Raw genomic sequence first — 19,276 nt, forward strand, 5'->3', positions numbered from 1 at the left:
TTCATCTGAAAAAGCTTACAGAAGATACATCTGTTCTACGTAGGGATTCTAAGGAGGGAGATTATGTTGAAGAAATATCCAAAACAACATCTGAATAATAGCGTAGTGCCAGCCTGGTTGGCCAAGTGGTTAGTGTATTCGCTCTCCAGCCAATAGGCTGCAGATTCAAATCATTCAGAGCATGGATATTTGTGATTGAATTAATAACTCTGTGTCATCCTACCACTTCTGGTAGAAGGCTTCACTCCCAAAGTTGTTCATATTTCATATAAAGTGTGAATAATGAGCTATGTAGTATAGAATACTTTTTTGATGACCATTGGGCATAAATAGATATACTTTGAAGAGAATTATTTTACAAATGTTGAATGCTAAAAATTTTATACACACTTCCTGTTTATTCCATATGTGTTATTAACTTATGTATTCTGCCATTGCATGCTTTTGATCTTGCTGTTCATTTAATTAGTATACCTTGCTGAAAAATTACATAAACCAAAGTAAATAAGTGTTTGTATTCTTTTATCATAAAAAAAAAAAAATAGAAGTTATAAATATAAATACAGAGTATACTGGTGAGTTGACATGCTTTAACTGCTGAGTTAATTTGCATCAGTAAAAGGATTATTATATATGATGCAACTTCAGCAGCATACTTGAATGAAGGAACAGTATTTTTTCCAATCAATGGAAAAAACTTGTTTGATTCTTGTTATGACAAGAAGACTCTTTATATATAGTTTTTCATTTGAAGACAAACTGATCTCATATGGAGATAGTAGGGTTTTTCCTCCAGGAAACTCAGTTTTTCATCTGGCAGACAGGTAAATCAGAGAGACGTGATCACTTAACAGAAAAAATAAATACTATTAGTGGACAGATGGCACATCGGGATGTAAATTGGTAGCGTGGGCTGTAGGTCATGTGGTTTAGAGTGCAGTGTAGAGGAGTCCATGGAGGTGTCATGTAATGATAATAATAAACTACAGCTTCAGTATTTTTCATTATTAATTCCTAAGAAATACATAGAGCAAAGAAGACACTGCTTTATTGTGTATTTCGTAGGAAATATAGAACAAAGAGGACAAGCTTTATTTTGCATTTCTTAGGAAGCAGAGCAATCTCGGTGTTCAGACACGGTCTGCTTCCTTTAAAATAAGTCATGTTTTATTTCCTGCATCACTCTAGTTTTCTCAGTCTACACTGCTTAAATAAATAAGATTTGCCTATATTAAATTAATGTAGATTTTCTTATGTGATTGTGAACAAAGAATTATTCCAGTTCCATATTATTAGTTGCCTTTTTTAAACTACCCACCCATCCCCACACACAAAAAAAAATGAAGTGAAACCTGTATACAAGGAAAAACATTGAATGATAATATAGATATGCATGATGATCGAAGAAGCACATTGTTGCCACGTGTGTGGTGGCATATTTTATTATTAATACATGACACGAGGCATCCAAGGAATTATTATAGGAGGGCACACCATACAACCCATTTAGTGTTGTTGTTTGTGAATTCTCTTCGTGTAAATATATCTGGCATAACAAAATGGATATATGTAAGTATTGTTCTTCCTGTATGTTGCCCATCTACCCAACAATGGTTTTTGGTTTACCAGGAAACTAAAAATTGACATCTTACCTAGTCTTGCTATAATATATATGTATGGTCTTTAAATGATTTATCAAGATAGTTTCTCTTACTTACTTTAAAATCAAAATTCATTCAGTAATATGCATGAAGTGCTGTTTGGTTTTTCAAGATCACTGTCAGTCTGAGTAAAAATAAAGAGTATGAAAAAAACCACTGTATCTTCAATGCTGATATTAATAATAAAATGGAAAAAGAGAGAGTTCTCTATAGAGAAAGTTTCTTGCTCCTGCAAGTTGGCATTTTTTGGACAGACAAGTGGATTAGCCACCATCAACGTAGATGAATACAAACAATACATCTGTAATCACGACTGGTCAATCTGGTCTTGCAGACCATGCATTAGATACCACTCAGATCTTCTGGGGGAAAACCCATTATGCTCCATCACAGTAAATTTAGAAAAGAAAGACTGTTTTTGGAATCTGCAGCTGCCCTCAGAAATCCAATTTAAATAAATATGGATATAAGAAACTTCTCAAAATTTTAGATATCTCAGAAATCCCAATTTACAACCTAGGCTTTCTACAAATACCCATAGTGGGCGCCACACATACATAGGACTCCACTGCTTCATTTAGTATTTTGTTGCCTTTGGGTGTCTATGTTATAAGTGTTAGTTTGTACTCCCTGAAGATATGTCAATGACTAAGACAAAATACTGGAAGAATTAAAATAGTTTTTAATCTTTTCCCAGTGCTGTTAACCATTAAACCTTCCACATGATGTTCTCCACTGCATCATACATTAAATAAATTTGGTTGTATCAAACTACTAAGATTTGAGGCGGCCCCCCCCCCCCCCCAAGTTAGAAAAGAAATCAGTCTGACAGTGGTAAACATTAATGAAACCAGAATATCACCTAAAAAAAAAACCCTGAAGGTTGATCAATTCAGTTTCATAATTACTGCCAGTTAGTCCTCTCATATAACATGCTCATTGTTGACCATTTGAAGATTTTGCTGTGATAGTAACACCATGTTGGAATGTATTATCATGGTTAATTTAAATTTCCATTAAATAAAAAAAAAAAAAGCATATGCATTATATCTTTGTATCGTGTTTCTTGTTAGAAAGCTCTGTTAATATACTACAGAAAATGCTAGATGAATTGAGAGGGCTGCTATAAGATCACACCCAATCTTATAGCAGTTTATGAAAGGAGGTGGTATCCACTTTGTCCAAAGGTTAGGCTAAAAGTTGAAAAGATGCAAGACTACCATCATACTTATTGGAATGGCTTGAAAAAGTTATTTTAATCTGTAGAGCAGAGTTTCTGGATTATTTAATCCTTAACTCGTGCACAGCACAGTACTGAGATACTATAGGTTTATAATCTTTTGGATGAGATCCACATAAAAAAAAAAAAAAACATGAAAATCATAAAGTGTGATTTAGTGAAATAAAGGAAAAAGCACTATTCTAAAAATATTAATTGTTTTCTAGTGAAGGAAGTTATAAAAATTTTTGTCTTGCTAATAGTTTATTATTTGTGATATTTTATTTTAGTAATCTGTGATACTTATAATTTTTAATGTTTGTCATATTTGCATTCTTGTGTTTGGAAGAAATGTCTTATTACAATATTTCTGAATAAAGTATGATTTGTCTATTAAATAAGGAGTCTGCTCCTTATTGAGGGCACAGTCAACCTGAGATTGCTTACATTAGTAAATGTGCTATGGTGATAGAGTAACCTTTAGTTGTGGAATTATCATTAAAAAATCTTTTAGAGGTTTAAATATAATTATACTATAGAATGGCTTTTGGAGGAAGAAGAAATATTCATCAAATTGATTTTATCTTGAAGCATGGAATTAAAATTATAAAATCATGCAGATGTAACATACTATAAGGCAGGACTGATCACCTTATCCTGAATCTGAAATTGATTGAAACACTTTCCTTCAATTTCTGAAATATTTGGATACATCCAGCATACATTTTTTTATTCCCATGGATAAAATAGAACTTTATTTATTTTCCATGCTAATCTTGCTTTGCAGTTTCTTTTATCGTTTCTTCCTTCTCTCTCTTGCATACACACACGGAGTTAACAGACAAAAATATATTTAATGGGTAAATGGTTTCCCCATGATGAGTACTGAAATTCTGTCGAGGTAGTAATATAATAAGTTGATATATAGCAATAACTTGCTATATATTAACATGCCTGTACTAACATACTCTTCCATTTGTATGCATACATACACACACATGAAAAATTGCAAGGCATATAGCATATCAGTGCCATGTGAGCAATATTAGGTAAAAGATCAAGTACAATACTTTTATTCACTGTCTCAGTTTTCTAGAATGATAATATTTGTTAAATGTTTAATCTGCTTACATAAATGATTTCAACGTTGTATAATTTACAGAAATGTCTATACTAATATCCTGGTTAGAAAGACTTGGGTCTAGGATGCAAAACAACCTTTATAAGAACTTTTCAACTGAAGGTGAATTAGGTGGAAGAATTTCTTCTCAGAAACTTGGGTTTTTCATTTCACAAATAAACAACCAGAAGAATTCATTCATTTCATATGGTGATTCAACGGCTGTGAGCCCCTTTTACTGGGAGGTACGGCACCACTCAACTCCCCACCCCTATTTTTATCTGGGCTCGGGACCGGCATAGCTGACAATTCAGACCTATGGCTGGAGTATTAGACAGTCTTAAGTATTCCTGACTGTATCCGTGTGTGTTCACAGGGCCAGTTTGCCTGCTTACGGGATGAAAAACCCCAGTTAAACTGGGGAAAGAACCCTGCTGTCCACGCCCAAGACTGGCTAACTTGGCTATGGCTGAGGAAGATCCTTAAGCTCCTTATGTCATCGACAGGAATCGAACCTAGGACACTCCTTCCCCAGGCATATGGTTGCAAAGCGCATAGCCACTAGGCTAACCACATGGACACTAGAAGAATACATGCAATTAATAGACATAATACACTGACCTCATAGCCTCAGTTGCTTTGGCTATAACTCCAAATAGGTGTACAGAAATATAGATAAATCAACTGAGAATAAAAAAATGTTCTTCATTATTAGCCTAGTACTAACTATTCTGCATTTTGTAATTTGAAGCATTTAAATAATATTAACCTTAGGACATAATGTTAATTTTGAAAAAAAAAAAAAAAAAAAAATTTCCTTTTTTTTTTTTTTTTTTTTTTTCAAAATTCTGAATTTATATGGATGATGCTGATGTAGAGGAGTTGGTGGAAGATCATCAAAGAGAGCATACCACTGAAGAGCTGAAAGAACTGCAAAAGGAGCAGCATGAGGAAATTGTTAAGGAACTTTTTATTTTCAGAGGAGGAGAAATCATTTTGCCTCTTGAAGATTCATATGACACCGCTTTGACTATTTGTAACCAGATCTAATCTAGTTTCTGAAGTGATGCAGATACAGTGGAGAGGGTGCAGAGGTGCATATGTTAATGATATTGGGACTATAGAATGTAGATTGAGGAGAGATTGAAAATTTGTCAACTGCAGACACTAAGTCAGGAGAAAGAGAGAGGTGATATGATAGAGACCTACAAACTTCTGAAAGGCTTATATATATATAATATTATTAAATGGAATTTTTAACTTTATTTTTAACTTTATGGAGGTAGCATGAAAGAATTCAAGAAAAGGTATGATAGGTGATGTGTTGCCTATCATACCTTTTCTTGAATTCTTTCATGCTACTTCCAAAGGCAATCCATTTCAATTATGCATTGCTCTATGAGAGAAGAATTTAGTTCTCATCTGTTTAGTCCCCCACTCCTCCCTGAAGGTCTCTGGTAATAATAACAATAATATATTTTACACAAATTTATCCTTTATTTTGGTCACATCCCCATTGTTTATTATGAATCCCCATTCTACATGATGTTTCCAGTGAATTATCTAGAAAACATCATAACCCGTTTACTGACTTGCAAAGATGTTTCAAGTGCTGAATTTGATGATCAGATTTTTCACACAATAATTGGATGCCATTTTAAGTACTGGGTATTTCAACAAACCTTGGCAAAAATATAGAAAAATATGTCACATGTCATTATCATTTTAATTTTTATGAACCATTAGCATTCTAGGGTTAAAGATTATTTTAAGTGGAATAAAAAAAAAAGAAGTTAAAATGGATCCAAATGAAATTCAAAACATCTTGTCATCTCTCAAATGTATGTGGCCATTCTGTCAAACCTCACAGTTAAGTAACTATGTTGTGTTTAGTTGTGCATGTTTTATAGTTTTGCCTGTTTTTTTACAGTGAAAAAATCAGTTTCCAAGAGTGAAAACCCTGCCGTTCATATAAAACTGGCTACCTGACATTTAGTTGAAAAATCATTATAAACATTCTTTGAGTCCTAAACAGAATTTGACTAAGCTGCAGAGGCACAGAACTGAAATTAATTCAAGACATGCATTACCCAAAGTTGTGAGTATTAATATAATACTCACATCTAATTCTTATTGTTGGAATTTTGTTAAACCAGTTGACTCAAATGTGGATTCACTCTGCTTTAATCTTTGCTGCATTCCTAAGAAAAAAAAAGTTCTGCAACTTTTTTTTAAAATGTATTTAATATTACTGAATTAATGAATCTAAGGGGAAATTCATAGTGTATGATTATTGCCAATTTTATATCAGAAAATAACCTCACTGCCTTCTGTTAAGAAAACAAATTTGTTTTTGGCTCTGGATATTTGCCTTAATAGCTAACCAAGATTTTCCATACTTGATCTACATATCATGAAATTGAAGAATTCTCAGATTAAATATATGATTATTGCCAATTTTATATCAGAAAATAACCTCACTGCCTTCTGTTAAGAAAACAAATTTGTTTTTGGCTCTGGATATTTGCCTTAATAGCTAACCAAGATTTTCCATACTTGATCTACATATCATGAAATTGAAGAATTCTCAGATTAAATATAAATTTTCATTTAGCAGTGTCAATTATCATTTTATTCTATTTTATTATTGACTGCATTTTCTATTTTATGAAGTATAAGTTATGCTAGCAATTAGCATTTCAGTGTTTTTTAAGTCATTTCCCTTGCATCTTTTTCTTTAGTTTATGTCCATAGCAGTCTTATTTATATCTTTTGACAAATATGGAGATCACTGTAGAAACACATAGGAAAGGGAGTGGGTTATTCCTATATAATAGTCTATTGCAGTAACTGTCACTATAGCGAACTTGAAGGGCATTTCAGTGTTTTTTAAGTCATTTCCCTTGCATCTTTTTCTTTAGTTTATGTCCATAGCAGTCTTATTTATATCTTTTGACAAATATGGAGATCACTGTAGAAACACATAGGAAAGGGAGTGGGTTATTCCTATATAATAGTCTATTGCAGTAACTGTCACTATAGCGAACTTGAAGGGGACCAGAGAAACAAAACCTATAAAGGTTTTGTTATCGGTGACAGGCTCAGCAGCTGTCACAACCAAGTAACTGACTTAATAGAAACCTAATTAATGCAGATAGGGTAATTAATTCTGTCTATACTCTGTGTATCATGTGTATTCTCTGGCCAATTTTTCTGTCTTGTGAGATGAAAAACTCAATTTGGGGGGGGGGGGGGATTCTGCTACCTCTCTGTGAAACCAGCTAACATACCATCACTAGAAAAATAACTTAAAAATTTCTTTACATCTTAGATGAATTTCCAAGATCTTTTCATTCACGGGGCATCAGTGCCAACTTAGCATCTCCAATGTTTTTCTCCCTTTCTGCTCAATTCAAATAATGCAAACCTTATCAGAGAGAGTATCCTTATCCTAAGAACATTGTTTTCTTCTATTTTATATTAATTTTTTTAAAGGAAAGGTAACAAAATGATAGTTTGAAAAACCAGATTTCCTGTTTATTTTTACTTGAATTATTTTATTTTCAAGGTTGAGTTACCTAGTGTTCTCAACAGAGATTGTTTTTATGCTGTCTTTTATGGGAACTTCCACATTGCAATGTCACTGATTAGAAATGAAATTATTCGTTTCTAATAACGATTAAGGAATACCATAACCAAAGGAGGATTATTACTCTTTTGCACACACATATATATGCATTTGTTCTAGCATTTCTGTCAGTATGGCAAGTAGCTATTAAATCTGGTTTTTGGTATCCCTAAATGTGTCTGTCGAATTGTATTTATTACTATTATACGTATGAATGAATCTCCCAATGAATGAATTTCCCAATGAATCTCCATACTCCATTTCCATGGAGTATGGAGATTCATTGGGAAAGTCTCACACTGTTATTCAAACAACACTTATTGTATCTATCCTTAAACTCATTTGCTGACAGAATGTTCATAACCACCTTTTGCAATGTATTCCACTTGTTTACCACTATCCAATCAAAAAATCTAGTTCTCACATCTCTACTAAACCTCCTGAAGTCAATTCCTTATTTTTTCTCCCTAATTGTCATATATATTGAAAATTTTCTTCTGCATCAATTGTTAAAATTCACCTTACTAACTTATACATGTTTATCATATCCTCTTTTTGGTCTATTAGTTAAACTCTGCAACCCACATATCTTCAATATGTCCTCATAGCATTCCACAGATACTACTCATCTTCCAAGAAACCATATATGCAGAACAGTCAAGATGCAAAGCTTTATAAAGACAGATCTTATTTAATTGTATTTGATGGGATAATTTTTGTGTTAACATCAGATTTTTGCCTTTTCAGATTCTCTTAATGTTAGGATAGAAAGTAAAGTCATACAGAGTTGTTTCTGGCTAGTATAGAGAATATAAAGAAGTTTGGATACTGTGTTGGGTCAAAAATTTAAGCACATGTTGGATTGCATGTGAAAGGGCATTGTCATTTTGAAGTGCCCATTCAGTCAGACAGGTACCATAAATTCTTACTCTAGGAATTTTTGATGTGCTTCATTTTGGGTGACAGATGATTTTCATCAACTGAGTTGAAGGCCTTGCTTGTTGGAGTCTCAAGTAGCTTGAAAATACACATTTGTCTCTGGAGTAAAAATTCCCCTTAGCTCATCAGAATTAAATGTTCTATAAGTTTCTAGCTTTCACAAAAGAAACCACCATTAAAAACTTACTAAATTATGCACTTCAACAACTGGATCTTCATTTCCAGTAGGATACTTTGCATTTTTGATGAATATGTGGTTTTAAAAGTAATATTTCATCTGTCCTTAAGAATGATTGAACCATTCAGACTTTATTAGCTCATTAAATGCTATCAGCATTAATTCATGTTTCACTTACTATTTTAACCAAAAATGACTGGAACAATACATTACATAACTGCCATAACTGCATGCACAGTGCCTAACTAAGCAGTTAGGGTTTACCAGAGAAACAGAAAATATTCATATTTTTGATCACATCCTATGTTTCTTTCTGAACTAGTTGGTAACAATATTCAAAGGTAATATCTTGGCAACTATTACTATATTATCATGGCAACAAGGAACTGTAAAGTGACTTCAGGATAATTCTTGTATTGGAGGCATGAAGTGGCTTGAAAAGCTCCATGTTTGGTCTTTATAGTAGGATTTCCAGATATAAACCCAACACTTGATTCTTCCAAACAACTATGACTATGTTTAAACCTTCTAAGATTCAAATTGTTTGCACTAAACAATGCTTTCATTTTTTTAAAAAAAAATTTATAACTCCCACTCAAAATTTGTAAACCTATAGTACATAAGTACTGTGGTTGGGCTAAGGATTTTATTAATTTTTTTAACAATTTTTCCCTGATCCAGAACTCCTGCTCTAGAGACCAAGCATGAAACTTTTAGGCCCACAATAAGTGGTTTCCCCTACCTTCACACACACACACACACACACACACACACACACATACATACATATAGCTTGCTGGTTGTAGAGCCAATACATAACCACTCAGCCAACCAGGCTGGCTATGTGAAAATATGAAGGATGCTTTCTACATATGAAATAGAGAATAAGGAAAAGACTGTAATATCCACATATTTTGTGACTATGAAAATTGCTTAGCACAACATTACACTTAGCTGTGGTTTGCCATTATGACACATTTATAAATAAGCATGTTTACAGTTAGTCTTGATAATATCACTCTCAAGAGATAGGGGAAATCCAGATTTTTACAAATTACTTTATAAATTAAATGGATATTAAATCCAACATCATTTCAAAGCTGAATACAGAAACTATAAAACTCTCTTTTCCTCCTATTGGTCCATTTCGATAATGTTTCACTGGTCTGACAGCTGTTTTCATTGGTTTTCGTCAGAGACCAGGCAGAAACTCTCAGTCGGTGTATGGTGGCAAGTGTATTCCCACAAGCTCTCTGGTCAATTTTCATATGAAACTTTTATAGTTTCTGTATTCGGCTTTGAGATGATGTTGGATTTAATATCCACTTAATTTATATAATTTTGCATTGCCAAAGTGAAGCCTTTTGGCTTTTTTATTTTAGTAATTACAAATTACTGATTATATTTTATTATTATATTTTTCAATTTAAAAAGCATGCACAGGATCTCATGCATCCAGTTAACTACATTTGTCTGTGCACTTAAAAAAACTTCTGATGCTGTCAATGAATTCTTTCGTTAGAAAGTTGGAGGAGAGAGATAATTATAAGTTTTATTTTTGCCATATGCAAAAGAAGCAGTGGAAATATAGTGATCTCTCAATTACCCATTTGGTCAGTTAACTGAATGCATAATTACAAAAGTGCCATTTAAAGAGTCACTTGACATGCTAACCCATTCAAGGGTAAGATAATTGAGAGATCACTATATTTACCAAAGCCAAATGTAATCTTCAAAGTTTCAAGTGTATAAGCATATCTCTACTAAAGCAAAAGACATCCTGGATTTTGTCCATTTACTTGCAAAGCAAACAAAACATCAAGCATTTCCACTCTGATTTCCCCTCCCCTTCCCATTTTCTCAGGTAAGCTATGCTTAGTAAAACACAAATCATATTATTTATGACAATATAGCTTCTATTGTATGTATATTGGTTATCACAATAACAAGGTGACTTGGCATTTTATGTATGGTCACTACCCCTCATATACTATATCTGTGTTCCTGATAAGCCCTATTCTGAACTTCAAATTTTATTTCTGATACCAGTACTATGCTACAGAACACTATTCAGTGCTGATAGTCATCTTGCAAAGGCAATGATGTAAAACTAGACAATACTGCATTTTGATTCTTACAGTAGTATCATTTGAACACTTCATTTCCTGTCAGGAAACTATAAGGTGTCGGATAAGTCTGGAAATGGGGGGAGGAATTCACAATGTTAATTCTGATATGCTCAGTCAGATACAGAGGTTTTTTTTTTTTTTTTTTTTTTTTGGTATGGAGGAAAGCATTGAGCATATCTGAAAATGTAACTAACATTGTTATGATTTTCACATCAGTATTTTAAGGTTAGAGTTGAATGCAATAGATAGAGTTCTTGCTTTCTCTTTTAAGATTCTTTATATATTTACCAATAGGCACACAGATTACAATTAGTGGTTGAGCTCATCTGCACTACAAGATTCTAGCTTTCTTATCTATAGAATGCTTGACAGCATTATTTAGTGTTTCTTTATCTTAAAAGGTGATATAGCTTGAAAAATAACTTAGCCTGCTTATTCAACAAGTTTTTTTTTTTTTTCATACAAAAATCATAAACTTTTTATATATATATATTTTTAAGATGTTATATTTTTATCATATCTACTTGGTTTGAAATATTTAAAAATGTATTGCAAAGCCATTTCTGGATATATTTTTATAAATATTTTTAGGTTTGATGTTTTTCTGTAAAGGATGTTAAAAATTTGGAGCATAGATGCCTTTAAAATCTTAAGTTTTGATCTCAGGATAGTTTTTAAAATGTGTGTTCTTCTTCAGAGAACTAAGGTAATTGTGATATTTCAGAGATAATGTGTGAATTTGTTACTGCGTCCTGAAACGTGTTAGCTTGACTTATTCTTGTCGACACACTTTCCTGTCTACTCTTTTGTATTTTTAAAACAGTTGTGACACCTTGTACATAGCAATGCATAATGTTGTTTCAGTTAATAAAGTATGATAATTAATGGAAATATATAACATTGTTTGTACCAAGAGGCATAATGCTAATGATTCATAAAACTTTTATTGAAAAGTAAAGTTGGGCTATAATTTTGTTAGCCTCACTATAGGTTTAATATGCATTTTTATAAAATATCCATACACTTGTCATAATACCATGTAATTGTATAGCATTATGATACTCTGTGGCAATAGCATTACCGGTATTCATTGTAAATAGTGCATAACTGATGATACAGTATTATTATTGTTTAATTTGATCAGCTTCATTGCATATGTTTATGACTTGGTAATATTAGAATGTTAGCAAAGAAGGGTTTAAAAAATATGTATTTGTATTATTTTAAGGTATGAAGTAAAAAAAAAAAAGGTGTTGAAATTCATCCTTTTTAATCACACACTAGCCAACATTAAGAATGAAGTTTTCAATCTGCTATATTGTTCTACAAATAAAATGTTACTGGTTATATATATATATATATTGAGTAAACAGTATTAGCACTAGTAGAATGGAAATTGTTGAATACAAGCTATTGTGAAACAGTATGCACCTTAATTTGATGTACAAATCTGTGTTCCTATTTAATGTACAGTATGGTTTGGTGTTATATCCAAGTCTTTATTTCTGTATTACTTTGTACAGAATATTTGCAATTAAATGGTTCATGATGGTGGTATAAGTTTTGTTGTTATTCAAAGAAATATAATAATGCATTACCAATTTAGATCAGAGGATTTAATTATTTTACATCCAAAATAAATTTTAAAAAACATCAATAGCTGAAAGTATGAAATAACATAGTTTATTTAAATACAATATAAGTACTAACAGTGTTTTTAATCCATGCCAGCCAGCATCATTTCTACTGTCTCATTGGAATACTCAACTTGTTTACACATGTCCAAGGCACTACTTAGTCTAGCAGCGAGAACATGTTTACACTATAAAAGGAAAAGATATTTAACATCATGATGTAATATGATGCTACAGTATCAATGTTTCAAAAACTGCATACACCTGATTTTCATAATAAAGCCTGCTTTATTCTTTTGATTTCCTTGATAGTACTTTAAGCAGCATGATTTGTAAAATAACAATTCAAATCACTGAAAAACTTGTACAGTAGCAAACAAATTAATCCAAACAAAGACGAATTTTCATTGAGTTTTTTTGGATATGTGTGGAGTGAGAATGAGGAAAGACTGTATTTGGTGATAGGGGTCTAGAAAACCTAATAACTGGTATGAGACCTAACACAGAGTCAGGGAAACTAAATTATAAAGGGAAGAATGGTGAGAATGTGAGTGTAAAAGCAACAATGTTATATAACTGTGTTAATGATGGGAATGGACTTTGTGTTCATCTGGTTCGGATCCATCAAATATGTGCAAAGATGTCTATATGTATAAGGCACTAGAGAAGAATTGAGATCTGCAAGTTGTCCAACTGTATCATGCAGGTAGATTATTATGTCTGTACATGAATGCTAAGAGTATCAGAAACAAAGGGGTAGAGTTTGTTGCTTATGTTAGGACCTCAGATTGTAGGTATTAACGAGACCTGGCTTCTTCATTAACGGATTCTACTGCTGCCCAATATTGATTTGGTAGCAGTAGAATCTCATGAGAACGCATTTATTGAGCTATTGCGGGACAACTTCCTCAAGCAGCATGTGACAGAAGGAACTCTAGGTCAAAGAGTGTTAGATTTGATTATAGTGTCAGAGGACATTTCAGTTAAAGACAACTATTCTGCCTCTGGTTGGCGAGAGTGATCATGCAGTACTTACTTGGGAAGTGACTAAGTTTATAAATGTTCCATTCAGAAAAGGTTACATGCTGAACTACAAAGCAGGAAATTATGACCAACAGGAGTATACGTAGTTCAGTGGAATGAGATTGGTTGCTGAATGGGAAGCATTTAAACAATACTTATAAAATGCAATATCAGAATGTGTTCCGAGAGTTCAAAGAATAAGTAGGGTAGGAGTCAAATGGATGTGTCATCTTATTAAGCAAGAGATTCATAAGAAAAGGATGATGTGGAAGGAATACCGTCAAGAAGGGAAGTGAGGGCTAGATTTTTCTCTCATAGGGTGGTGCATGGTTGCAATGGATTGCCATTGGATGTTGTGAGTGCAAGCAGTGTGAATAAATTCAAGAATAAGTATGATAGCTGGTGTGTGTATATATGTGGCCTCCCTCAATGAGTCTCTGACTCCCTGGAGGTCTCTCTTAATAATGAGTGCTATGTGTTTTAACTGTCTCTACAATGTTTATTAATAGTGTTGTGCATTTTTAATAGTGTAAACAAGTTGACATTCGCAGTGTTATATTCATTTTGTGTAGCTATAAAATGAGTATAAAATGAAAAGCGTTCAAAAATATGTATTCTTTCTCAGAACATATCCTTGACTCAAAGAAAGTTGATGAGTGTGGTGTTGGTTTGGATACTGTTAATGAGATTTTAAAGAGATTAGGGAGTCAGTTACCTTTTCTTCTGACTGAAAAGGATAATGTGAACAAAAAAGTAAAACTACACTTAAGATCGTTTATTAGTTAGGAAAAGCAAAATGAATCCTAGTATGGATTCATTTTGTAGACTTAAATACTAAATTTACTGCTGTAGACTTAAATAGAGATTTGGCAGCTAGTGAAATTAATGTTTATGATGACAGTCCATCGAAGATTGTTGGAAGCAGGGAGAACTGCCCATAGACCAAAAAAGAAACAACTGTCGATGAAGGCTATGCATAAAAAGAGGCTCCAGTGTACAAAGATTGGACTGTTGAGAAGTAGAAGAAGGTCATATTCTCAGATGAGAGCCATTTTTTTGTCCAAGCGAGTACACTATGTTTGTAAATCAGCAACTGAGAAGACTTCTCCCACCCAGCTGAAAAGATGTTCTGGGGTTGTTTTACACATGACAGTCCAGGATCACTTGTGCCTCTTGATAATATGATGAAGAGTGACCAATACATAAAAATATTGAATAAAAGAGTGGTCCCACAGAGTCATAAAAACACAAAACTCATCTTCCAACAGGCTCTTGCTCCATGCCACACTTCAAAAAAAGTGAAAGAGTTCCTCAAATATCACAACATCCAATTGCTTCAGTGGCCAGGTAACTCTCTGGACATTAACCCAATAGAAAATGTGTGGGACACAGAGAAAAAGAGACTTGGAAAATTAAATCATGATACAAAGGATAACTTAATACAATACAATCCATTATAAAAGTATAGTTTTGAGATGCGAAAATAAGAAAAATGTGTTCTCTGTTGGTAGAGTCCATTCCTAAGCGAATTAATGAACTTATCAGGAACAGACAAGCTCATATAAATTATTAGGTAAAGTTGGAGCTTAATTTTTGTATTTATTTTCTTGCAAAATTAAAATTTTTCTTTAAAATGTGTTTGGATTAATTTATTCACTGCTGTACTTAATTCATGAAGGTTATGCATGAGCAAGCTAAATTAAAGATGTCCTCAAATTTATTTGTACAAACAGTTAAAGATTTGTTAAATTTAACACATCCAACCTGAAGTTGGGTGTATTAAATTTAAATCACACATTACCACACTTCCTGGTTGTTCACTATCTTTATCTTATGAAAGATAACACATTCAGTACCACAGGACTTCAACTCTAGAACTGAAGTCCTGAAAAAGGTTTGAAACTTTATCAATCCTCCAATAAGCATAGTGGTGGTCTCACTCTTGGTGATGAAAATCATTTACCATTAAAGATCTATGATCACCAGCAGAAGAAATGTTTTGCACTCAGCCAATGAGGTTAGCTCTCATATACTAGAAAATAACAGAAGCTCCAAAATTGATGTCTTCCTACAAAGCTGTCTTAAGTTAAATGTCCCTTTTTCCTTTTATAAAAAATTTATAATTAAAATATATTAAATTAAATACATTTTAATAAATAAAGCTTATGATTTAAATGAGAAGACCAAACAATGCAAAAAAAAAAGTTGATGATATATGAATACAATGGATTCATAACCTCTGGACAATGAATGACTCTGAGAACTGGACCAGTCAGACTAGGATATAAATCATCTGATAAGATTAGATTAGCATGATATACTTGAACTTATGCATTCAGTATTCTTGATTCAAGAAAGTATAATGAACTGCACAGTGTATGCAGCTGCTTTTAGATTTGAAAGAACTGAAAATAAAAAACCTGTTATATACAGAGTTATACACTTCACTACCTAATAATAGAAAAATATAATTTCTTGTCAAGTATACTTTATAACCTAGCAGTAAAACTAGAAGTTTTTCACCCACAGAAGTTTTTCAAGTCATTTCAGGCCTCCAATAAGTGGGACAAGGAATTTTCATCTCGCACCTAAAAACATTCATTTCCAAACATACCATACTGAAGATGTTCACTACATGTTAAGTGAAAATTCTATTATAAGTAAAACAATAACATAAGCAGGGCAAGACAAATATGCTCACCCACTCACCAGTGGTGAGTACATTTTGCCAGCTGGTGAGTAGCTGTAGACTGAACAAAATAGAAAATGTTGATTTAATAAAAATAATGTTCTAAAATATCTTTAAGAAACACAGGTGCAGCACCACTGATCAATCTATGGACCTCTTCTTGACTTGTTAAAAAAAAAAAAAATGGGGTCGTGACTCAAAAATATTTTTTTTAATTTGTGAGTAGGATTTTGCATAATTTGTTGAGTTCTGAATATAAGTATGCTTGTGTTAAAGAACTAAATTGAAATATATAATAATACTATAAATTGCTTACCATAACATATTCTCCTCTTCTTTGAACTAATAATAATAAAAATAACAGTCATAAAATTTCTTATGATATTATGCAAATAGTTTCAGTGCTCAAAGAATAGAATAAAAATACAAATGATTAATCACCAAGAGGTAATTAATCACTTGCATTTTTAGTAGAATATTAAAAACCCCAATGAAATATATTTCATTCAATTTGACAAGACATCAGGAAAAGAAGAGAAGATCAATTAACTACATCCAACATGTCATAAAATTACATGGGTACCACAGTAGTAAAACCATTTATGGTACAATATATCTTGTATATCATAAGACATCATCAGTGTGAGCAAAGGAAACAGTAACATGGACATTAAATTAAAATCTCTGCATACATGCAATTACATGTTTGTTAAGTTAAAAGCTATCAGGCTGAAATTGATAATTAAAATATAACCTATTTAATATAGTTGAGAATAACAATTTCTCAAATTTTAGGAATGGTAAGGCAGTCATTATGATTATAGTTTGGTCGATGAAGTATGGCTTCAGCACTTTCTTTAAATAAATACAAATGTTCATATTTATATATAGATCTGTGTAATGGCTTGGTGTTTTTCCAATGGATCACGTGGTTAGCATTTTCAATTCCATGTTGTTCCAAGCCAGATTTGTGTGGTTTGATAAGCCAGAAATGTGTTATTAACCCATCTTCCTGTTTGTCTGTAATATGACAACTTGCATGAACATGGAGCTTGGTATATGTCTGTGAAAATACTAGTGGTGGTGGGCGGTAGATTGCATCGGTATAGATGACGATTGTAGTTGGTGAATTGAGTGGTGGAGACAGTTGTGGAGCAGGTACCCTCCCTCAATGAGTCTTTGGACTCATTGGAGGTGTAATGTAATAATAATTAAGAAGAAGAAGAAAGTAAAGTTGAGGGAGGTAGTGCATCTGAAGCTATCTGGCGATGATAAAAGCAACAGAACAAAATAATTATTATGCAGGACAACTATGAAGACAGATTGGAAAGAATAGATGGGAGGAAGACAATGAACTACTGAGAGATAATCATGTAAAACACATTCAATGGACAGGACCAAGGATTTGAGAATGCTGGATCTGGTGAGAGCATTAGAGAATTTGTATACATAATGAATGTAACTACTTTGCATCCAACTAGGGAAAGTATTCATGAATGCTTGACCTGGGAGGCAACAAATTCAACATGTGGAATTTTCGGTTAAGAAGGGATAGATACCCTACCTTGAAGAACACAAAAATTACATCCATGATCATCTGTATGGCAAGTTCGGATTGGCAGAACATGCTTTACATAGGATTAAACAGAGGAAAACATCTTTATTACGCAGAGGTCTTAAGTCTGAGAGACTATTTTTAGAATCAGCATCAGCTATGAAGCACTCCCAACAAGTATGGCTGCTTTAATTTGCCAAAGATCTGGAAGACTGCCATTTTGAAACCTGACAGCCTGACTTCTCCACATTAACTTTATGGTTATTTGGCCCAAGTAAGGACAACTTACAATTTGAACTGTTTACTACAATTATTTAGTTGTGCTGTGTGCTTGTCACAGGTATAATTTGTGCTCTGAAGAAGCTGGGTAGAAAACCAAAAAAATATAAGTTCAATAAATGTATTTTTTTCCTCTCTTGGTGTTATTTATACCATGAAGCACTATTATGAATAATCAAAGACACCTAAGCCTTACCATACATATTCTTAACCCGAGGATATAGTCATTCTTCCATAATGCTTGCTATATATCTATAGATGTAGATATATATAATAAGAAAGGATAGATTGATAGTTAACATGCGTGAATGCTAATATGCATAGGTCTGTTTTGTTATTTTTTTTAAACTAATTTTACTCTTTGTTTATAATACGGTATACAGTACTGTACTGTACTGTAATGTGCAGTACTTGTCCTTGACTTAAACCTTGAAAACTTTCAAAAGCATTCTTTACTACCTGTTTCAATGTATTATTAATTTATTCAATTCTATGAAATGCAGTCAGTCCTTGACTTACTACAGGGTTCCATGCTGATGATTCTGTCATGAGTCAAAAAGGTCACACATTACATTGCATTACAGTACTGTAATGTAATGTACAGTGTGTGTTTCTGTGCACCTTACCAGTAAAACATCAGACAGAACACATGGAGCAAAGGTAATTCTTCAAAGCTTCTGCTTTCAGGAAATGTAGAAAAGTATTCTGAGGATAGGTCACCAGATGCATAACTTGTGGAAGGTCCAGGCTCATCTTCACAGAAAGACATGACAGCAGGGGTGGGCTTCTTTAAAATTTGTATATTATGCTCAATGTAATATGTACAGATTTCCTTTTCTTTTCTGCATAAATTTCTCTGTAGCAAGCAACTGCAGCTTGCATCATTCTGTCTACTTTGCAAAATCTCTGCATTTTGGGATTCATTAACAGAGACAAATGCCTCTGCAAATTTTTTCACAGCAAACTTTTTTGGGGACTCAGTTTCCTCTTGTTTTTTCTGCTATTTTTTTTTCTTCTGCAACTTTCTGTGCCTCTAGCTTTATAAGATCTACATTTGAGAGCTTCTTCCACAGCTTTCAACATATCACCAACCTTCAACTCTTTCACTAACAGCTTTATGTCATCAGCAATCTCTTGTAAGGCTTGTCAAATCCCGTGAATGCATGACCAGAAGAGGGTGCATTTTCAGCACCTTCTTCCAAACACCATTCAAACATTCTGC

General features: G+C 32.9%; 1 protein-coding gene across 4 annotated transcripts in view; it reads right to left on the bottom strand.

The window, feature by feature from the left end:
- Positions 1–12,475: 12,475 nt before the first annotated feature.
- The window catches only part of LOC150101769 (zinc finger SWIM domain-containing protein 7-like), a 49,266-nt gene continuing 42,465 nt past the window's right edge, over positions 12,476–19,276 (bottom strand). For all 4 annotated transcript variants that reach the window (XM_090400315.1, XM_090400317.1, XM_090400316.1 and 1 more), the window contains exons 5-6: positions 16,537–16,562; positions 12,476–12,696 (exon numbers count right to left, since the gene is read on the bottom strand). In XM_090400315.1, the coding sequence (XP_090256441.1) occupies positions 12,592–12,696; positions 16,537–16,562 (131 nt within the window). In that variant the 3' untranslated portion in view covers positions 12,476–12,591. The remainder of the gene's footprint in view (positions 12,697–16,536; positions 16,563–19,276) is intronic.

This window comes from Typopeltis vanoorti, chromosome 11 (genome assembly GCF_054136105.1).
Source record: "Typopeltis vanoorti isolate ZY-2024b chromosome 11, IOZ_Tvanoo_1.0, whole genome shotgun sequence".
Taxonomy (NCBI): domain Eukaryota; kingdom Metazoa; phylum Arthropoda; class Arachnida; order Uropygi; family Thelyphonidae; genus Typopeltis; species Typopeltis vanoorti.